Below are 22,327 nucleotides of genomic sequence, written 5' to 3' on the forward strand. Positions count from 1 at the left end.
CACTTTGAAGATTATCATTCAGCCTAGCAGACTTGCTCTCTTCAACCATTGACCAAAGCTTCAGCAATGCATTCTCCATTGTTGGGGGCCACTGCTCATCAACCCACTGAACAAGCCCACAATTCTGACCTTCCTGGAAAAATAACAAGGCAAAATTTAGTACAATACAACTACTATGAGTAGTAAGCAACAGTTAGTTCATGCCAGTAGCTAATGTTGGTACTGACCAACACTGAATTTGCACAGCCATGTGCTAAGCAAGAGGGTGATCAGTATATAATTAGCAGAGTAACACTCCATTCAACTTTGCATAATAACCAACTTACAATTGGCCATTAATATAATGGGATCCTACAGTCTGCACTACCACTCTAGCAGTGAACTACTTTGCCATATATCACTAACAAATGGAACATAGAAATCACTGAATGAAGAGTTATCAAACCAGACTACATTTGCCTAGCTAAATACACTACATTAGCCTGCAGGAACAAACTAGATAATGACAGCACCTACTGTCAGCAGTAAGCAACAGTTACTTATTAAGAGTCACACATCAGCTAATGGAGGGGCTAATGTGAGTACTAAGCAACATTGCATACAAGCATAAATAAATAGCATGTGCACACAACAGAGCATTCATGTGCACACAACAAAGCATGCTTGAGCCTATATTTATCCTAAATGCACTCCACTGACCATAATATTCACCATTCCTACAATGAGCACTACAGTATGGCATATATGACTAACAAAATTACCATACACATAACTGAATCACAATTGGCAAACAAGACTCTGTCACTTCCAATGAACATATCCTGTGCATAATCAATAAGGCAAGAAAAATATCGGCTCTGCACATGCTAAGAACCTTCTCCCAGTCATTGTTCCTTCAAATGCAACAAGCCTCTCTGATGGCTTCCCATGCTTCTCGCACAACACTATCAGATCTAGCTCAAGACCCTTGTAATCCGGGTCCTCAAGAGAGAAAGGCACCTGCCCAAGCAAAATCCAAGTTAGCATCATGTGCAGAGGACGAGGACAAAGCAAATCAAACAAAATCCTCACACCAAAGACCACCTACACAGAAAAATCCCCAAATTTTTCTAAACCTAAGCCCTAACCCTAGCTCCAATGGAGTAACTGAACTGGTTGAGCCCATCGGTGGAGGTTTCGGAGTGCATGTACGGGAGGCTTGAGTTGTCGTCGCTGCTCTCGTCTTCAAAAACCATGGCTACGGTAGCGTCGTGTGGCGGCCGGCGGGGGTGGGCGCAGGCGGCGGCGAGGCAGAGAGAAGGAAGAAGAACGCAGAGCAGAGCGGGGGAATGAACGGGGTGTGGCTCGACCGCACCAGCCGCGCCCTAAACGGTTCGACCCGGGCTCGTCCGAGTCAGCGCGCGGGCACGCGCGCACTGGCCAGCGTGGCGCCTGACGGGCGGGCCCAACCGGTCAGCTTTTCTGTCAATACATATAAAACGCACTTTGAGTCTTTTTTGCAACGGCTCGTCCCAATCTTGGTACTGACACGCAAAAATTACCAATCTTGGTACCAATCTGCTTCCAATGCCCCAATTGTGGTACTTCTATGTAATTTACTCATCAGGCAGTGAACTCCCAAGGACAGAATCATTGAACCACATGCATGGCTCTCCTGTCCTGCTGTCCATGCGTGAATCACGTCTACTTAATTTGTACTGCCCAAAGCTCATCATCATGGAAAGAGAAACATACGTACGTATAAGGCCATCATGACACAAGCAGTACTGCAGCAGTTACCTAGTAGTACTCCTACCACTGAAGATCATGGAAGCCGGCTGCGAGGGACTCAACCCCCAACCAGACCCAACCTTAGGCTAGTCATAGTGGGAGTAACTTAGCTAGTAACATAACACATCCCGAGACAAGTTTGCTTATGTAGCACCTAGTTAATGAGGAGAGAGGTGTTTGGAGTAACATATTATGTTACCATCACATAGCGCTTTCCAAGAAATGTTGAGTCTATAAGCTAATAAATGCAACCATATATGATATTACTTCTATGACACTTTGCACTATAAAAGTAGTAATATAGACTAGTGTCATATGTTTGACACTAGTCTAAGGGGGTGTTTGTTTCCAGGGACTTTTTTGTGTAGGGACTAGAAAAAGTCCCTTTTAGAGACTTTTTTTATTAAATGGGAAGGACTTTTTAGGGACTAAACTAGATATTTTGGACTAAATGAAGAAGACTCTCAAGGAGAGTCTTTTGAAACTTTTTGGGATTTTTCCAACAATGCTCCTTCATGTACCCATTGGCCCGCCACCCCATGATGTTGTTTGATTGTTATTTTTCTATATACTAGGGGCAACATGGTCATTTAATAACCAGTAGGAAAGGACTATAGACTTTTTAGTCTCTGAAAACAAACGAGAGACGTTTTAGGGACTAGGGACTTTTTAGTTGGGACTAGAAAAAGTCCTAGAACTAGAGAACCAAACACCACCTAAGTTACTCCCCACTATGATGATATTAAAGAGGAAACTTAACGTACTATTCGTTTGCTTGCCATTAATGGGGTGCACCGTGCTAATTTCGTACTGCTTACAAAACAAGGAACGGAAACGCTGCTTGCTATAAACAGCGTACGCGCCGTGCCGATTTGGTACTGCCATTTTGGTTTTGGCGCGTAGATTTCCGTGTAAGCCAAGCCGCGGGAAGAATCTCAAGCTCGGCCATTCGTGACATAGCCATAGGTCTATCTAGCATGCCGATCTATCTATTCACGCACAAGCAGCAGGATACACCACTGGCGTATGTGCTCTCTCTTTTCGTGAGTGAGCAATTACAGCCGTGGGAGGTTGGCGAGGGCGAGTGGTTGCGAGGCTAGACGACATGTATAGTGTCACGCACATTGTGTGATGAGGGAGTGAATGGAACCACGCAACGTAATTGGGCAGCAGACAGTGTGCCGGCCGGGGTCTACCGAGACTAGACTGGAGGAAATCTTTTAATTTTTTTTAAGAAGATGAAATCTCAAAACTACTTATATCCTATTTTAAAGAAAAAACAGTTTCATCACCCAAGGGAGCGATGGGAATGACCGATGATAAAACTGGAAATTTTGCATACTAGGATATAGTTTCGACATCTCGTTTTAAAAAAAATAGACTGGAGGGACACTGTACGTGGGAGAAAATGCAGATTTAAATGCCTAAAACCACCACAATAGTCCCCTGATTAGCAAAAACCCACCATAAAATTTTGATAAAATGCACCGCGCAAAAGCCCTTCAAGTAGTCCAAATTACCAAGAGAGTGGCCAAAACCATCATAAAATAGAGTTTTTTTTTTTGCTAGTAAAAGAGCTTTATTGCTAACTAATCAGGCATACAATCATGATACAACGTATCCGTTAGGAATACTGGAACGCAATTAAGCCATAAGCATCTCCTCCTAACATTTGTCGCCTGCTTCGCACATAAGTGGGCCGCCTCATTAGCGTCTCTTCGTACGAAAATTAGCCTAAAACTCTCAAATTGTGCACTCAGTTCTTTGATCTCGTGAAGAACTCCAACAATCTCAGCACGATCAAAATCTTCTGTCTCCCACAGCTTTATGATTGCTTGAGCGTCGCTCTCGACGACAACTCTACGGAAGCCTCTCTCCAGGGCCACTTGCACCCCATCCCGAATCGCCTCAGCTTCCATTGCCATCGAGCTTGCTGCAAACTCATACCAAAGGGCCTGTGCACGTAGGAGATTGCCAAAACTATCACGGATCACCAGCCCGGAAGACCCTTGATTGGTATTCTCATCAAAGAAGGTATCAACATTCACCTTGATCACTCCATTTTCAGGTGGTGACCATTTAGCTTTCACCTTCGGCGCCTTAACTAAGTTTTCTTTTCCTGCCATAACCAAATCCATCACTGTATCAGTAACCCATTTGACATATTGCGCTATGGTACGTCCAGCCTCCCCATGTCTTCTTGTATTTCGCTCAGTCCATATTGCCCACGCACCACAACAAATAACGCAAGCATCTGCTTGAGAAACCTTGGTTCCATCAACAAGATCAAGTGTCCACGACTGCGGGTGAAGTTTAGGAATTTTAATGCCAGTTAGAATTTTAATCTCGTCCCAAAAACTCCGAGCCCAAGTACAATGAAAAATTGCATGCATCGAAGTTTCCGGCTGCCCACAACTTTCACAGAAGTCAATTTCCTCCACATGTCTTCGCTTCAGCACCACGCGGCACGGAATGAAATCATGACAAATACGCCACCAGAAATTCCTAACCTTTGGAGGAACTTGAAGTCGCCACATTTTCTTCCATGCATTTGCTTGACTGCTACTGGAACCCGGCTGGACTCTTTGATGGCATTTAGCTACTAGCTCTCTGTATGCTGATCTTACTGTGAAATTCCCATGCTTTTCAAAGTGCCACGCCCATGAGTCCTCGGTGAAGCGACCGAGGGGGATCCTGCAGATTGCACTCACATCAGGTTCAACAAAATGCAATTTTATCATATTGATATCCCATTCCCCAGTGTCTTCATCTATCAGATCTTGTACTATGTTCACGGCTGCACCTGGGAGCTTCACAATAGGTTTGAAACCATAATTAGATGGAATCCATGGATCATCCCAAGGCCGAATAGAAGAGCCATCTCCAACCCTCTTCACTAACCCCAGTTTTAGTACCTCTCTGCCATGGAGTATTGCCCTCCAAATGTGTGATGACCCTCTCTTGTTCTTGGCTAACATAAAGTCATGATCATGAAAATACTTGCCTTTAAGAACTCTAGCACACAATGATTTTGGTGTGGTAATCAACCTCCAGCCCTGTTTTGCAAGCATAGCTTGATTAAACATTTCAAAATCCCTAAAGCCCATGCCTCCATCTCCTTTTGGTATAGCTATATCTCTCCATTTTTTCCAATGAAGCTTCCTTCGGCTTTCATCTCCACCCCAGAAGAATCGAGCCACTATAACAGTCAACTTTTTACATAGTTTTTTGGACTACCTGAAACAACTCATGGAATATGTGGGAATTGCCTGACAAACCGCTTTGATCAAAACTTCCCTTGCTGCGGTGCTCAGAAGTTTGGGAACATACCCATTTACTAGTTTACGGATACTGGTGGCAATGTGTTCGAATTGAACATCGGAAGAGCGACCAATGGCCGTTGGCAGCCCCAAATACTTCTCAACAAGAGCTTCCGTCTCAATCTCAGTTTGCTCACGGACCACCGCTTTCATCTCGTCGGAACAATTGGCACTGAAGAATATGGCAGACTTCGCTCGGTTCACCATTTGGCCTGAAGCTTCTCGATAGACGTTTAGAGTGTTATGCAATCTGGTAGCTGCCTCAGAAGATGCCTGTGTAAACACCAGACAATCATCTGCAAACAACAAGTGGGACACCCATGGAGCATGTATTCCAACTCTAACACCTCGGGATAGAGTTAGGCATATGTGATAACGACTCCAATAAAGAGAACAGCCAATGTGTTGCATCCCAAAGTGGAACATGCAAACCAGAAAGAGGTGTTCGTGAGTTGGATCATTTGGGCGGACGGAGCGTTTTGGCTCTGTGCTGCACATGCTTCCGCGGGTAAACAGTAAAATTGTTTAAAATAGAAAAAAAAAACTTCTAAATTTTTTGTGGTGCGACTGTGCGAGATGCCCGTGCAAAATTTTCTAGAGTTTGCAAATTTCAGTAGCTCTTGCCAAAAAAGACAATTTTTAGGCCTGTGAGAAACTTTTGAACAACACTATTTGGAGCTCATTTTTTTTCTTTTTTGCCACGTGCTCATCAATTTTTTTCAATGGACCTGGCGCACTCAAGCATCTTACTGTTCACCGGGTATAGATGAGTTCGGCTTGTAGTAAGCAAGGGGGGCTCCTATTTTGTAGCTTGTTGCGACAAGGTGTCGGGCAATCACATACCCCGTGTGCTATCATGGGTCGGCCATTGAAGCCCAAAAGAACGTTGTATTCAAAATGTTTTCTTTGGTTCTAGTATTTTTCATATGTGGTTTTTTGTTACAGTTTCTTTGATTTTCAACTCATTTTCTTTTTTCTTTTGACTTTTCCATTTCTTTCTTACATTTCTTTTTTTCCTTTTGTTTTTCCATCATTTTCTTCCACCTTTTATATTTTGAATTTACCCTTTTATAAAATCATGTTTTTATATTTATTAACACTTTTCAATTTATGATCAGTAAATCAATCATAGAAAATATTTAAAATCATTGAACATTTCTGAAATCCGGGATTATTTCTAAAAAGAACATTTTATGAAATAAACAATTTAAAAACATTCAAACGAGAACTTTTAAAAAAATCAAGAAGCTTTTTTTAAGTACAAAAACATTTTATAAAATCACAAACATGTTATTAGTTGTTGATCATTTTAATATTGCAATTAAATATTTTGAAATCAATCGAAAAAGAAGAAGAAGCCTTTTTAAGGAAAATTGCTTGACAAACAGAAGGAAAAAAACCTAGAATGCGCGTCTTAATTGGGCCGCCGGCCTACGAACACCTCCTGTGCGACACCCGTGATTTTGATATACTGAGCTTTATTTTGTCCTGTCGTTTCTTCAACGTGAAATGGTGATCGTTGTTTCTTTGAGAGTATAAGGGAGAGGTTTTTTTTTTAGAAAACTTGCAATTTATTCATCTTTAATCATAGCAATACAACGAACACTAGAAAATGATAAAAATTATATTCAGGTCAATAGACCATCTAGCGACGACTACAAGCACTGAAGCGAGGCGAAAGCATGCCGCCGTCATTGCCCCTCCCTCGCTGGAGCCAGGCAAAACTTGTTGTAGTAGACAGTCGGAAAGTCGTCATGCTAAGGTCCCATAGAATCAGTGCAGAGAATAGCAACCGCCGCCGATGAAGAGTAGCGTAGATTAGAATGATCCAACCTGAAGAAACACAGACGTAGATGAACTACAACCGGATCCAAGCAAATTCATCAATGATAGATCCGCCGGAGACACATCTCCACATAAGGGGAGGTTTTAAATGAATAAAATTGTCCGCGTCTGCTAGCAGTATCCTTCTCCAGTCAAGGACTCTGCAATTAGGTCAATCTAACTAGTACTAGTACGTAACATGTGCTCGATCGTCGCGGTCTGCATGTGTGTTTATACCGGAATATATGTCTGCGTAGTGTGTACATATGAAATGCTGCACAGCTAGAGCTAGCTGGATTCGTTAAAGTATTCGATGGATGATATACGAGTACGAGACAGCAGGCATAAATACCGGAACGGTAACATGCAAAGCACCGACCGATTATGAGTAGTTAAGCACTGGCTGCGCACGCAACTCGCATGAGTATTATATTAGTCGGTCAATTTACCTGCCCAACTTGACCTCATGCGTGTGTATGCCAAGCAGGCCTGGAGGTTTTGTTTGAAATCTTGTTCAGTAGCTAGTGTACTACTGGGCAGGAACGTTTGGTATATGGGTGTATATACATTTTATTTGAAAAAGATAATTAAATAAAAAGTCAAAAAGTTCTGAAAATAATTTTGAAATAAACTTGACGTTCCATTGTGCTTGTTAAAATAATTCCACAAAAGTAAAACCCCCCGTTGACTTCATTTCAAAAACAGCCAAAAAAGTGTGAATAGTGACTTGTAATAACATTATTATTTTTGTTTTTAGCCCTAAAGTGAATGCTGTTTTTTTATTTGTGAAAAATTATATCCTAGTGCGAAAGAAAGTCGGGTTTATTTTATAAAACTTCTAAACTTTTTATCATTTTTTAATTATTGTTTTTCCTATATAAACTGTATATACACCCAGGAACCAAAAGGCATTTCATGTGTATTACTCGCATATTTTGATATATGCCACATGTGTGCATAAACTAATTCTGGTAGCGTCTATCTTCCAAAACGCTCGTATATGCAGGACTCCTTTGGTTTATAAGAAAGGAATATCTTGGATAGAAAAAAAAATATAAGAACCGAGATGACATGCATCTCATTTTCTATAGGAAAGAGATGTCATTTGACTCCTAAGATAGGGATTTTTCAATGGGTCTAAGCTAATGTTTTTTCACTTTGAAATATGAATGATTGGTTTCTATCTTTCATAGGAATAGGGATTCATTCATGCAAACCAAAGCACTTTAACGAAAAATTTCGTACAAAATTTCTATCGAATATAGGTGGTCGTAGTAGTATTTCTGATGGCCAACACTCAGGAACCATTGAAACAACATCACCGAGACTGCAGTGGTTGCTTGAACTAACGACACTCTCTCGAAGTTCGCGCCTTTGCTTTTGACCGCTCGTTGCCTTCGGTTTCTGCCCCTTGATTGCCTTTATTTCTGGATTCGTTAAAGTATTCGATGGATGATGTGCCAGACAGCAGGCATATATACCGGAGTGGTAACATGCAAAGCACCGACCGATTATGACTAATTAAACACTGCTGCGCACGCAACTCGCATGGCTATTATTAGTCGGTCAAATTACCTGCCCAACTTGACCTCATGCGTGTGTATGCCAAGCAGGCCTGAAGCTTCCTTTTGGAAATCTTGTTCAGCAGGTGGTGTACTACAGTAATGGACAGAAAAGGTTGGTCTATGAGTGTATATACACTCTATATAGAAAAATATTAAATAATAAAAAGAAAAAATTCTGAAAGTTTTTTTGAAATAAACTTGACATTCCATTGTACTTGTAGAAAAATTCCACTAAAATAGAAACCCCGTTGACTTCATTTAAAAAAAAACAAAAAATGACTAAAATAATGTGACTAGTGACTTGTAATAACATTATTATTATTTTCCCTGAACTTAACAATTTTCTTTTATTGGTGAAAATTTATACACTAGTGCAAAAGAAAGTCAAGTTTATACTTTTAAAACTTTTTGATCGTCTTCTTTAAATATTTTTTTCCTCATAACAGGTGTATATACACCCAGAAATCAAAGGACATTTCACGTGTACTACTCGCGCATATAGGCTCCATGTGTGATTGACTCTGACACTCTGTGCATAAAGTAATATCATGGGAATATGTTGGTCTCCTTTGCTTTATTGGATTGAAATATCATGGGAATGTGAAAACTATAAGAAATGAGATGACATGTATATATTTATTGGTCTCCTTTGCTTTATTGGATTGAAATATCATTAAACATATTTTCACATTATGCATATTTATTGCCGGAAAATTTTTATAGTATGTTTTTCTATAAATTTGGTCAAACGTTGCAAATTTTGACTTAGATCAAAGCTTTGTTTTTAGCAGTCAACAGGAATGGATCGCCCACCTGAACATTTGTATTTAATAATAATATAACAGGGGGAGGGAGGCATCAACTATAGATATCTGCACACCAGCAGCACACCGCTAAAGCAACGGGTGACAGTCTCCGCCGGAGGGAGCCCGGATAACCCACAATAGAAGATGCTCTTGGATCGGATGCCACAAGTCCAGATACGAGGTCCGGATGTTATCGAACACCATCCGGTTCCTGGTCTTCCATCCGACTTGGATCAAAGCTAAATATGCAAAGTAAATAAAAACACAGGGAATATCACTATTTTCTTCAATTTTAACCTGCCGATCACATGCTCTTCTTTCACCGTGACATGTACACTACATAAATATAGTCGCAATTAATTAGCTCCTCCGTCAGGAAAACAAACACAAACAGAAACAGGTGCAGTTGTTTGCAAAACCGAAAACTCCATCGACAAGCTTCTCTTTTGTGCATGCATGAACATAGCCGACACAGTATATATTCCCATCAAGCAGTGAACTCCCAAGGACAGAATCATTGAACCACATGCATGGCTACCCTGTCCTGCTGTCCATCCATGAATCACGTCAGCTTAATTTGTACGTACTGCCGAAAGCTAATCACTCCGCCCATTCAGTTCAGCACCATCATCACAGAAAGAGAAGCATGGCCATGATGGCACAACTAGTACTGGCAGTCTGCCACTGTTACCTTACCTTAGTAGTAGTGGCAGTCCTCTTCCTACCACTGAAGATCATTGAAGCCGGGCGGCCTCAACCCCCAACCACACGGACGAGGATCCTCTACCGTGCCCAGCGGCACGGTACTCTGCCGTGCCTTCTTACCCAGCGTACCCATTGGTATTGGGCCTATGGATCAGAAATTAGAACTAACCAGCCCAGCCGTTCATCTATGCACAGATTAACGAGAAGCATGGCCATGATGGCACAACTAGTTCCTCCGTCCGAAAATACTTGTCATCAAAATGGATAAAAATGGATGTATCTAGAACTAATAGTGGCAGTACTCTTCCTACCACTGAAGATCATTGAAGCCGGGCGGCCTCAACCCCCAACCACACCACACGCAGACGTGAGGAGAGTGAAGAGAACACGGAGGAGGAGGAGAACACGAAGTGAATTAAAGAGGAAACTTCACGTACTACTACTCTCGCTTGTCCACTAGCTCCTCGTTTGCTCGCCATCAATGGCGTGCACCGTGCACCGTGCCGATTTGGCACTGCCACTTTCATTTTGGCGCGTAGAGTTCTTCGTGTAAACGGCGGGAAGAATATCAAGCTCATCCGTAGGGTGTGTTTGGTACATTGCATTTAGCTTAGTGGGGTTCACTGGATGTAACTTTAGGGTGTTGGGTTGCCTGAGTTGCAGCAAAATCTTGACCCACACAACCTTAAAGCACCTATGGGTCTCGCTCTGAAGGAACGTTCGAATCGACTGTTTTTCAGAGTTAGGCCCGAGCAATGCAACTAGAGGCATGTGTGTGGAGACCATTGCACGCAAAGGGACACATAAGAACATCGTTTTCCAAAGCAGCGCCATAAATCCTCACCCTTCTCTCACCGCTCGCTCTCCCCTCTCTCCACTCTCACACCAGTGACTACGAGCACGAGATCTGGATGGCGAGACGTGGCGGCGAGCATCTGAGAGCCAAGATCCGGACGATGAGCACCGACTTCATCACCGATTAGGCAGGCGTTCGTCATTGACGGTATGCCCCTCTGTCCCTGATGACATTAATTAGCATGTGCATTCGATTTACGCATCGATTATACTATTCGCGACTCGATTTAGGCATCAAACCTAATTCTAGGCTTTGATTTGGGACCGAACATAGCATATCCAATCAGGGATTTGAGCAATTTGAATGAGATCGTGTAGGGTTTTTTAATAACACGGGGTTAATTGAGCACGACGTACTTACATCCATTCAAATCGAGTAGTAGAGCCTAATCGCGACGAGGCTCGAAGCGTTTGGAAGGACGGTAGCCTTGAGGCTTGTAATTGTCGACCTTCAAGGGCATTGTAGGGTAGTCTGGCTCACGTGACCATCATCTCGACCGCTTGGGCTGTGCCAGCATCCTCCATCTCCACCGGTTCGCCATTGCCAGCATCCACCATGGTCTTTTTCCTCCAAGAGATGGTGAGCAGGAACTGCTACAGACATGTACTTGGCCCATCTAGCTCTCTAACCTGGACGGACCGACTCAGCCTCAACTATCGCCCAGGCCAGTATGTCCACTCACATAGTCCTTTGGCAAGGTTAGGGATCAGCTTCTTCATTTTCGTCTTTGTCGCCTTTCCGGAGCGCAACATCCTGCTTCTTTATGCATCTCGCTCACGCTCTTGAACCACGAGGACGCCTCTATAGGCTTGGCAAACTTTATGTGGTCACCGAGCGAGTACTCAAAGGATGAATGTTGTCCATCCAGGCTCGATGAGGAAGGGGTTAATAGCGATGGAGCGGTGATGAGACGGAGATCCAGTCGCATTGCACGGCCGCCCCAACCTTCTTCATTTGTGTGAGAGCCCCGATGCTAGAGGCTGGTAGCTATCACTCGCCGCGAGGCTCGCCTGCGCTATCAGACACCGCCTCGTGTGCGGCGACGGGTGATCTCAGGCCGCTCCAGGTAGAAACAACCATGGCCAGCTACGAAGGTGTTCGCAGTGCAACCGTGGCCACCCATCTCTCTTCTCTTTTCCCCACCTAGAACCGAAGTTACGACGGCAACGCACACGCTGTGGGGCTATGGGAGTCACGTGCTGCAACCGTGCCGGCCCACGTGTTGGAAACCGGTGCTACGAGGCGACGATTTCGGAGCAGCGACCCGTCCACAACAGGAGCTGCAAACGAGGCGGCAACGGTGAGGGTTTCGAATGGCGGTGGGTGGCGGTGGCGGCGAGGGTGCAAGCACCGTCACACGTCCATAGGAGCCGCAGGAGGTGGGGGGAGGCCGAGTGGTTGAGAGGCACTGGGAGTGGTTGTGAGTTGTCACGCGGGTCGTGTGAGGAGTGAGCGAATGGAAGCACGTAAACGTAAATGTGCACAAACAGCTGCATCACTAATATAATTATAATCAAAAGAGTAAGTAAACAGCCCACACACGGAAACCATATTGGAGTTAAGTTCTATACAGCGCAAAAGTTTTTTCCCCTGCTACAGTGGCTGCCGGATGGCGAATTTGGCGATTCTGCCGATCTACTCTCCAATCCTCATCATCTTCTTCCCTGATCCCTGATTCCAACATCCACCTTCCTTTCCTTTATCTTTCTGGTCGCGCAGATCCACTACTGTGTCCTGATCCATCCCCAACTCCTTTCCCCTTCGTTTCTTCGATCCTTCCGGTGATTCTTCCAATTCGCCGGTTCGGCGACTTCCTACGCGGCTTCTGGACACCTCCTTGCGAATGGAGACTGGCTGTGTTGGTGTGGATTTGGTGGAGTTGGAGAGGTGGAAGGCACGGGCGTCGCAATTCGTCCACAGCTCGCAGAATCCAGCGCGAAGCTTCAGGCTTTTGCGGGACAAGGTGGTGTCCTTGTTCGGGTTGGGGGACTTGCGGCTGCCAATCAAGCAGGATCGACGAAAACCATATCCTTGTTCCCTGACACCAGTGGCATCAGATGTGCATGCTTGTGTGCGGGAAGATACGATTGAGGTGCAGCGACCCTGTTGTATTGCTCCTGTTGTATGTGTTGCCGGCGGCGTTGACGGCGCTGATGACTATTCCATTGGTACGCTGGTTTTGCGACCTCGGCCGCCTGGTGACCTCAACCACCAGCCCCAGTGGATTGGGCGACGCAGTGGGCGTGACGGCGATGCACTTCCATGGAGTGGTCAAATCCTTGGAAATTACAGAAAGCTTGTCTTCTTTGATGGAAGTTTTATCCCTGCTGTTTTTCTTTCTATTCGACCTGTTGCTATCTGCGTGATATGGGATGCCCTTTTTGTGAAAAGGCTTCATGGGAATTTAACCCAGGAAGGCAAGATAAAGAAATGTATCACAAGGAGGGTTAAAATGAGGACATTTGCTATTGTTGTGATGCCATTGAACAATGAAGTATCAACCTTCAGGGATGGCAGTGGACAGATTATTCTTGTCAGCTGGTGTGTTGTCTGTAGTATGTTTAACCATGGTACAGGAAGGGGGAGTCCACCCTTTGCTAAAAAGAAGAAAATTAAAGGGGCTAATGGTACAGTAGTGGATTACTCTGTTGCTGAACAAATTGATGCAGATCGGCGGCACCTCTTGACGGTGACCGCCGGGCACAATGAATATTATGTGTTTGAACTGTCGGGGTTGTGGGCGGCCCGAGACAGTTCGTGAAATTAGTGACCTCGTTAGGTTGCAACGCCCGGGTCCGCTCTTTCTTTCGGAGACCAAGTTGACTGAGAAGAGAGCTCAAGATCTTAGACGGAGATTTGGCTTCAGTAATGCTTTTGGAGTTAAGGCCATTGGATTAAGCGGAGGATTGTGCCTTTATTGGAATAATGATTCTAAGGTGTCACTGAAATCATACAGTAATTCACATATAGATGTTATGGTACAGAATGACAATGTTGGTGATGGAGATTGGAGGTTTACTGGATTCTATGGCGATCCAGTGAGATCTAAGAGGAAAAGATGCTGGGATTTATTGAAGTTCATGAGAAAGGAATTTGATAATGCGTGGATCTGTGCAGGTGACTTCAATGAGGTCCTGCATGCATCGGAACAAATAGGAGGCAATGAAAGACAGGAGTGGAAGATGGAGGCCTTTAGAGATACAGTTGAATACTGCAGATTTGATGACTTGGGTTACTATGGGACACCTTATACATGGGATAACCGACAGCATGGTGATAGAAATATAAAAGTCAGACTTGACAGAGTGTTGGGAGATGATAAATTTACAGAGTATTTTGATAATACTTCTGTGAATCATGTGCAATGTGCCGAATCTGATCATTGTGCTTTGTTAATTTCTGTAAGAAAATCGGAATGGATTGAAGAGAACCAAGGAGGACGACCTTTTTACTTCGAGAATGCATGGACTAGGCATGATCGGTATACTCATATAGTGGAAGAGGCCTGGCAAGGGGGTGCGAATAATATGGAGGACATCTACCATGCTCTAGGTGCAGTTCGAGAGAAGCTGGAAAACTGGAACAGGACTGAATTTGGTTCTGTAGGAAGCAACTAAAGACTATGCGGGCTCGGCTAAATAATTTAAGGGAACGATCTCTTCGGTCTGGTCCAACTAACGAGGAAAAGGATTTAATGAATAGGATTTCAGAATTGCTAGCAAGGGAAGAGGCAATAGAGAAGCAACGTTCTAGAGCTCTTTGGCTTGCGGAGGGAGACCGCAACACTGGTTTCTTTCAAGCAAAAGCGAGAGAAAGATCCAGAACTAATAAAATAAAGTCTATTAGAAGAGAGGATGGATCAGTTGTGACCGCCCAGGCTGATTTGGAAGTTGAGGCAATCAACTTTTATAAGAATCTTTTTACAGCCCAAGTTGAAACTGATCCGAGCTTGGTGACTAATTGGGTGCAGCAGAAGGTTGATGATGCAATGAATATCAAGTTGTGTGAGCCAATTACAGATTATGAAATTGAGCAGGCCTTATTCATGATGCATCCGGACAGATCTCCGGGGCCGGATGGTTTCACAGATGGTTTTTATATTCGTCACTGGAATTTATTGAAAGGTACGGTCTGTTCAGCGGTAAGGAATTTTCTGGAGGGAGGTACTATGCCTGATATTGTTAACTCGACTGTCTTAGTTCTCATACCGAAAGGTAAGAATCCGCAGGAATTTTCTCAGTACCGTCCAATCTCTCTGTGCAATGTGCTTTACAAAATTGCCTCGAAAGTACTAGCTCTAAGATTGAGACCTTTTCTTGAGGGGTTAATCTCGGAAGAACAAAGCGCGTTCGTTCCCGGCCGTCTCATTACGGACAATGTGTTACTAGCCTATGAATGCATCCATTATTTGAAGAGGAAAAGAGGAAAAGCTGCTGCATGTGCGGTAAAGTTGGACATGGCGAAAGCCTATGATCGTGTGGAGTGGTCATATTTGAGAGCAATTATGGGTAAGTTGGGTTTTGCTGTACAATGGATCGATAGAGTTATGGCCTATGTGGAGACTGTTTCTTTCTCTGTTAGAGTTAATGGCAACTATTCTGAAGTTTTCAAGCCAACAAAGGGTATCAGACAAGGCGATCCTATTTCGCCATATTTATTCCTTCTCTGTGCTGAAGGCTTTTCTTGTATGTTAAAGAATTATGGTGTAGGACATTTATCAAAGGGGGTGAGAGTTGGTATCCATTGCCCTTGGATATCTCACTTGTTGTTTGCTGATGACTGTTTGGTATTTACACAAGCAACAACGGAGGGTGCTCACAGATTGCAAGATGTGTTGGAACAATATCGTATGGGTTCCGGGCAAATGGTGAATAAAAACAAATCGGCTATATTTTTCAGTGGCAATGCAGACGAGGCTATGAAAACGGCAGTTCATCAAAATACGGAGATTCCGACGGAAGCCTTGGTGGAAAGATATTTGGGACTTCCTACGGCTGTGGGAAGATCCTCTGATCAGCACTTTGATCATATTGTGGCTACTATTAAGAAACTTGTTACAAGTTGGGCGCCAAAATTACTAAACAGTGCAGGCCGTGAGGTATTGATTAAATCAATTTGCCAAGCTATTCCGACATATTCCATGAGCTGTTTCAAGCTTTCTAAGAAGTTGTGTAAAAAGGTAATAGCAGCAATTGCCCGGTTCTGGTGGGGGGGAGATGAGACCAAAAGGAAGATGCATTGGGTCAAATGGAAGGATCTCACCATACCCAAAGTATGCGGTGGCATGGGTTTCAAAGACTTCGTCCTCTTCAATAAAGCTATGCTAGCGAAGCAAGGGTGGCGTTTGATTTGTTACCCGGAGACGTTGTGTGCACGGGTGTTGAAAGGAAAATATTTTAATGATGGCAATTTTATGACTGTAGGGTGTAAGAGGAATTCCTCACAAACATGGAGGGCAATCATTTCTGGCAGGGAAGCCTTGGAGTTGGGCCTCATTCGACGCATTGGCGATGGATCATCAACAAGAATTTGGGAGGACCCATGGATCCCTACTAATCCTGGGCTAAAGCCTATTGTTAAGTTGCAATCATCAGGAATAAATTTGGTGGAAGAATTATTAAACCCGGACTCGGGTGAGTGGAATGAGGAGTTCATGAAAGCAAAGTTTATGCCAGTTGATACTCGGGCTATTTTGCAAATTCCGACTGCCCGATTGGCAGAAGATGGATGGGCATGGCATTTGGAGAGAAATGGCAATTTTTCAGTACGGTCAGCCTACCGAGCTCTTCTGGAAATGAATCACTCTATCAATTCAGCATCCAGATCGAATGGCGACAAACAATTGTTTTGGAAAAAGCTCTGGAAAATGCGAGTACCACCAAAAGTACGTAACTTCTGGTGGAGGGTCATTAAAAAATTTATACCTTGTCGAGCGATTCTCCATGAGGCATATGGATTGTATCTCATTCTGTCAAACATGTGGTAGAGAGGAGACCATCAAACATGCCTTGTTCGACTGTACATGGGCCAAATTGTTCTGGCAGGAGTTGAAGAATCTCACTTCAGTCAAAGTGCCGGAGCTTCACCCAGATTTTTGGACTGTAGATCTGATTGATAGCAGCAAAGTTTCTTCTGAAGATGCGGCTGTTATATTATGTGGTGGATGGGCTGTATGGTCTGAGCGGAATGCTCGACACCATGAAAAGAGAGTAGGATCCGTGTCTAAATCTGTGAAGTGGACTGCTGATATTGCCTATGATCTTACACTAACAGGACAGGCTTCAGGGAAGCAACACCATAAGGAGCGGCCAAGGTGGAAACCTCCAGCTTCTGGCATTATTAAGCTCAATGTGGATGCTAGCTTCTCGCCAAACAATAATGAGGGAGCTACAGGTGTGATTGTTCGTGATCATTGTGGTGCCTTACTACGGGGCCAAGCCATCTGGTATGGTCAGACAGCCAATGTTTTAATTATGGAGGCCCTTGCCGTACGTGATGGTGTGAGACTCGCCTGTGATATTGGTCTATCAAAGGTTATCGTTGAGTCTGATGCCCAGGAGGTTGTTAAGCTATGGAGGGACAGAAACTAAAATCGTTCTGTCATAGCTCCGATACTCCAGGAAATAGAAGAGCTCAGCGGGAGTTTGCAGTCTTTCCAATTAAATTTTGTTGGTCGTGAGGCTAACGAAGGTGCACATTTGTGTGCTAAGCAGGCAACATCAACTAGGAGAAGATGTCTTTGGATAAATTATGTACCACCTTTTTTAGTTGTTTGTCTGCAGAACGATTGTAATCCCGTTGTTTAATGAATGGAAGCTCTTATTTCACAAAAAAAAAAAACCCACACACGCCTCGAAAGACCAAAACAAACAATCACGTTCACAACCAACGAAAGCAGCCGAGGGGCAGTCAAAAGGCGAAGGAAAAGAGCCGCGTGGCGTGACCAACATAAAATAAAGCCAAAGGCGGGGGAAAACAGAGGAGCGAGATAGGCACGAGGAGGACTGGTAGGAGACAAAAAGGAGAAACGAGTCAAGGTCGGGGCCGGGTCGAGTGGACACCACAGCGAGGCGAGGCCACACCCACATCACATTCCCGGTGACACTGCCGACCACAGCCAGCGACTCAAAGGGAAGCAAACCGAGGCAAATCCCCCTCACCTCGCCGCTTATCCCCATTCATCCCCTCCCTTCCTTCCTCCCCACCCAGCTCCCACCGCCGCCGCCGCCGCCGCCAATGCACCCCGACCCGTAGCGGCACGCCATGGACGCGCCACCGCTCCTCATCCTCCTCTTCCTCGCCGCCGCCGCCGCCACGGCCGCGACGATCCACCCGGGCGACCTGGCCGTGCTCGAGGACCTGCGCCGCTCCCTCACCAACCCGGACGTCCTCGGCTGGCCCAAGGGCGCCGACCCCTGCGGCGACGGCGGCGGCAAGGGGTGGGCCCACGTCTCCTGCGACCGCGCCGGCCGGGTCAACAACCTCGACCTCAAGAGCATCGGCCTCGCCGGCGCCCTCCCGGCCTCCTTCTCCTCCCTCGACGCGCTCCAGGACCTCAGCCTCCAGACCAACGCCCTCTCCGGCCCGCTCCCCTCCTTCCGCGGCATGGCCGCGCTCCGCCACGCCTACCTCAACGACAACGCCTTCGACGCCCTCCCGAAAGACTTCTTCGACGGCCTCGACAGCCTCGAGGAGATCTGCCTCGACAACAACCCGCTCAACAAGACCGCCGGCGGCTGGGAGATCCCGCCCGCGCTCGCCGCCTCCTCGCCGCAGCTGCAGAGCCTGCGCCTCACCAACTGCAGCCTCGTCGGCGGGATCCCAGCCTTCCTCGGGGGCATGACCGGCCTGCAGATGCTCACCCTCTCCTACAACAGCCTCACGGGCCCGATCCCGGCCACCTTCGCCGGCTCCGGCCTCCAGAAGCTCTGGCTCAACAACCAGCTCGGCGAGGCCAAGCTCTCCGGCACGCTCGACGTGCTCGCCGGGATGGCCGACCTCCAGCAGGCGTGGCTGCACGGCAACCAGTTCACCGGCCCCATCCCCGACGCCATCTCCAACTGCAAGCAGCTCGTCGACCTAAAGCTCAACAACAACGACCTCGTCGGCCTCGTGCCGCCCGGCCTCACCGCCCTGCCGCTGCTCCGCGACGTCAAGCTCGACAACAACAACCTCGTCGGCCCCGCCCCGGCGCTCAAGTCCGGCAACCTCACCTCCTCCCATAACGGCTTCTGCGCCGTCAAGCCCGAGGACAAGTGCGCGCCGGAGGTCATGGCATTGCTCCAGTTCCAAGCCGAGGCTGGTTATCCCGTCAAGCTGACCAGTTCATGGTCCGGGAACGACCCCTGCAAGGGCTGGCTGGGCGTCACCTGCTCCCAGGGCAAGGTGTCGGTGCTCAATCTGCCGTCCTCTGGCCTCAATGGCACCATCAGCAAGAGCCTCGGAGACCTGTCTGCGCTCTCGGACATCAGGCTCGATAGCAATCACCTCACCGGGCATGTGCCGGACAGCCTCACCGGCCTCAAGCTGCTAAAGAAGCTTGATTTGGGCATGAACGACCTGAATGGGCCTCTGCCGGCCTTCAGACCGGACGTGAATGTCATCCTCACCGGCAATCCCAACTTCAACACGAAGACGTCGCCGGGTGGTTCTGCTCCCAAGGATGCCCCTCATTCACCAACAACGCCTAGCGCGCCGGGTTCACAAGGCCAAGGCGCTGCCTCCCCAGGCCAAAGGAACAAGAAGAGCAAAATTTTGTTGGCTACCACCATTCCGGTTGCGATCGGCGTGGTGGCTCTGCTGTCACTGGGTGCTGTGGTGCTCTTCTGCAAGAAAAATGGGTCCTCGGTTCAGCCACAGGCGACCTCCTCCGTCGTCGTCCACCCCCGAAACAGTTCTGGCCCAGACAACTTGGTCAAGATTGTCATGACAAGCAATGACAGCTTCGGCGCGACGTCAAGCGGCACCAGCAGCCGGGATAGTGACATCCACATGATCGAGGCGCGCAATTTTGTGATATCCGTGCAGGTTCTTCGTTGTGCCACCAAGAACTTTGCTCCGGATAATGTGCTTGGCCGTGGCGGATTCGGTGTCGTTTACAAAGGGGTGCTGCACGATGGCACGATGATTGCTGTGAAGAGGATGGAGTCCTCGGTGATCAGCAACAAGGCCCTTGATGAGTTCCAAGCAGAGATTGCCATTCTAACCAAGGTCCGGCACCGCAACCTGGTGTCGATAATGGGCTATGGTATCGAAGGGAATGAAAGGCTGCTGGTCTACGAGCACATGTCCAACGGAGCGCTGAGCAAGCATCTGTTCCACTGGAAGCAGCATGAGCTGGAGCCCCTCTCGTGGAAGAAGAGGCTCAACATCGCATTAGATGTTGCTCGCGGAATGGAGTATCTTCACACCCTCGCACAGCAGTGCTACATTCACAGGGATCTTAAGTCGGCAAACATTCTACTTGGCGATGATTTCCGAGCAAAGGTGTCGGATTTCGGGCTCCTTAAATCTGCGCCGGACGGGAACTTCTCTGTGGCAACCAGACTAGCTGGAACTTTTGGATACTTGGCGCCTGAATATGCTGGTATGAAATACTTTGACTTGTTTTACCCTGCTTAGTTCTGCAACTTCTGTTTTAGTTCTGACCATCAGGTGTTGATTTTTTAGCATGCTTTATTAAGTAAATACAGTCACCCTGTGAATCCTTCGCTGTGTAAATAACCTCATTTAGATTTAGTAGAGAACTGAAAAATTGAATTGATGTGCCAATTATCTTGCAATTTTTGATGAACTGGTCATTCTGATTGAAATCCCAGTGTAAGTAACCTCATGTAAGATATAGCCGAGTTGATTTGATAATGACATTGGAAATGTTTGATGAACTAGTCATTCTATCTGGGAACCCTGTGACCACTAACTTGCAAATTACTACTGCACAAGTTTATACACCAATTCTTCTATCAATAGAACATGTATCTTTGTCCAACATTGTGAAGTTTGAACCACCTTTTGATGCAGCATATAAAAGCTTCCATGATGAGAAATTCACTACCAAGTATTTATCATTTTCATATTATTTATCATGATTCCTGAATGTCTGGCTGATAAGTTGTTGCACATGATCACTGCAGTGACTGGGAAAATCACAACAAAAGCGGACGTTTTCAGCTTCGGGGTGGTGCTGATGGAGCTGATAACCGGAATGACCGCCATCGACGAGAGACGTATCGACGAGGAAACCCGGTATCTGGCGTCCTGGTTCGGTCAGATAAGGAAGGACGAAGAGAAGTTCAGGGCAGCCATCGACCCGACCCTGGAGCTCACCGACGAGATTTTCGAGAGCATCTCGGTGGTTGCGGAGCTGGCCGGCCACTGCACCTCCCGGGAGCCCTCGCAGCGGCCGGACATGGGCCACGCCGTGACGGTGCTCGTGCCCATGGTGGAGAAGTGGAAGCCGTCCAACAACGAGGCCGAGGACTACATGGGCATCGACCTGCACCTGCCGCTGCTCCAGATGGTGAAGGGGTGGCAGGAGTCGGAGGCGAGCATGACGGACGGGAGCATCATGAGCCTGAGCCTGGAAGACAGCAAGGGCAGCATCCCCGCCCGGCCCGCCGGGTTCGCCGAGTCCTTCACCTCCGCCGACGGCCGGTGAACCATCATCATCGTCATCGCCATCATCATGTCTACAAGAAATAAGTACATTGTCTCTCCTGGACCTCCCTCCCCTGTTTTCGCACAGCGCTCGATCTTGTAGGTAAAGTAAAAGGAGTTCGTCGTCGTCCATGTGCTTGTGTTTCTGCCGCCGCCGCTGTAGATAGACATCTTGTTTTTGTTCTTGTTCACTTTTTTGTTCAACTGGGTACTACCTTAGGATGGATTGGTTGGTTGCCTTTTCCATTATTCCAGTCTTGAGACTGAAGCTTCTGGCTTTACCTAGCAATCAAATCAAATCATATCATATCATGCTTCTCTGATTGATCCACTGCCTATACCTGGAACCGAATTTTCTCCTCCTTTGCTTTGCAATGGCATCTGGCATCTGGTTCCTCATGCTCATGGCTCATGCTGCAGAGGCCAAAGGGGGACATCACCAGTGATCCTCCATGCCGTCCACCATGATTCATGGGCCATGAATGTACTGTTGAGGGGGCAGCAAGTACCACTCCAGGCTTGCACCACTTTTCTCAGGCTCTACACACTTGATCTCCCATGCCCCATTGTATAATAACAACACTTGAATTATTGTTGCTACAAAACAAATCTACCACCAACATTGAAGCAAGCAAGCAAGCAAACAAATCTACCACCAACATTGTAGCTGGCTGGCTGGAGGTAACAACATATGAATGCTGATCTTTATTCAGGTTCTGTTCTGCAGCTGTAGTTATCTGACAAGTGGCCGTTGAAAATCCACACTTGATGTGAAGCCACTGATTCTTGCTTAGCTGTTGCTCACTTGCATACACTCCTATTAAC

The 22,327-nt window shown here is 46.3% G+C and overlaps 1 protein-coding gene across 1 annotated transcript; it reads left to right on the forward strand.

Moving 5' to 3' along the window:
* The first annotated feature begins 17,925 nt into the window (after nt 1-17,925).
* On the forward strand, nt 17,926-21,829 carry LOC119357179 (receptor protein kinase TMK1-like). Its single transcript, XM_037624165.1, has 2 exons — nt 17,926-20,432; nt 20,980-21,829. Exons 1-2 carry the CDS (start codon nt 18,110-18,112, stop codon nt 21,501-21,503), a joined length of 2,847 nt encoding a protein of 948 aa, XP_037480062.1. The 5' UTR covers nt 17,926-18,109; the 3' UTR covers nt 21,504-21,829.
* The last annotated feature ends 498 nt before the right edge of the window (nt 21,830-22,327 follow it).

The sequence above is a fragment of the Triticum dicoccoides genome, chromosome 2A (assembly GCF_002162155.2).
Source record: "Triticum dicoccoides isolate Atlit2015 ecotype Zavitan chromosome 2A, WEW_v2.0, whole genome shotgun sequence".
Classification (NCBI taxonomy): domain Eukaryota; kingdom Viridiplantae; phylum Streptophyta; class Magnoliopsida; order Poales; family Poaceae; genus Triticum; species Triticum dicoccoides.

Excerpts from the sequence above, each read along its gene's own strand:
- LOC119357179 (XM_037624165.1), top strand. The coding sequence starts at position 18,110 with ATGGACGCGCCACCGCTCCTCATCCTCCTCTTCCTCGCCGCCGCCGCC. Across the intron at positions 20,433-20,979 it reads CTTGGCGCCTGAATATGCTG|TGACTGGGAAAATCACAACA; the intron begins GTATGAAATACT and ends TGATCACTGCAG.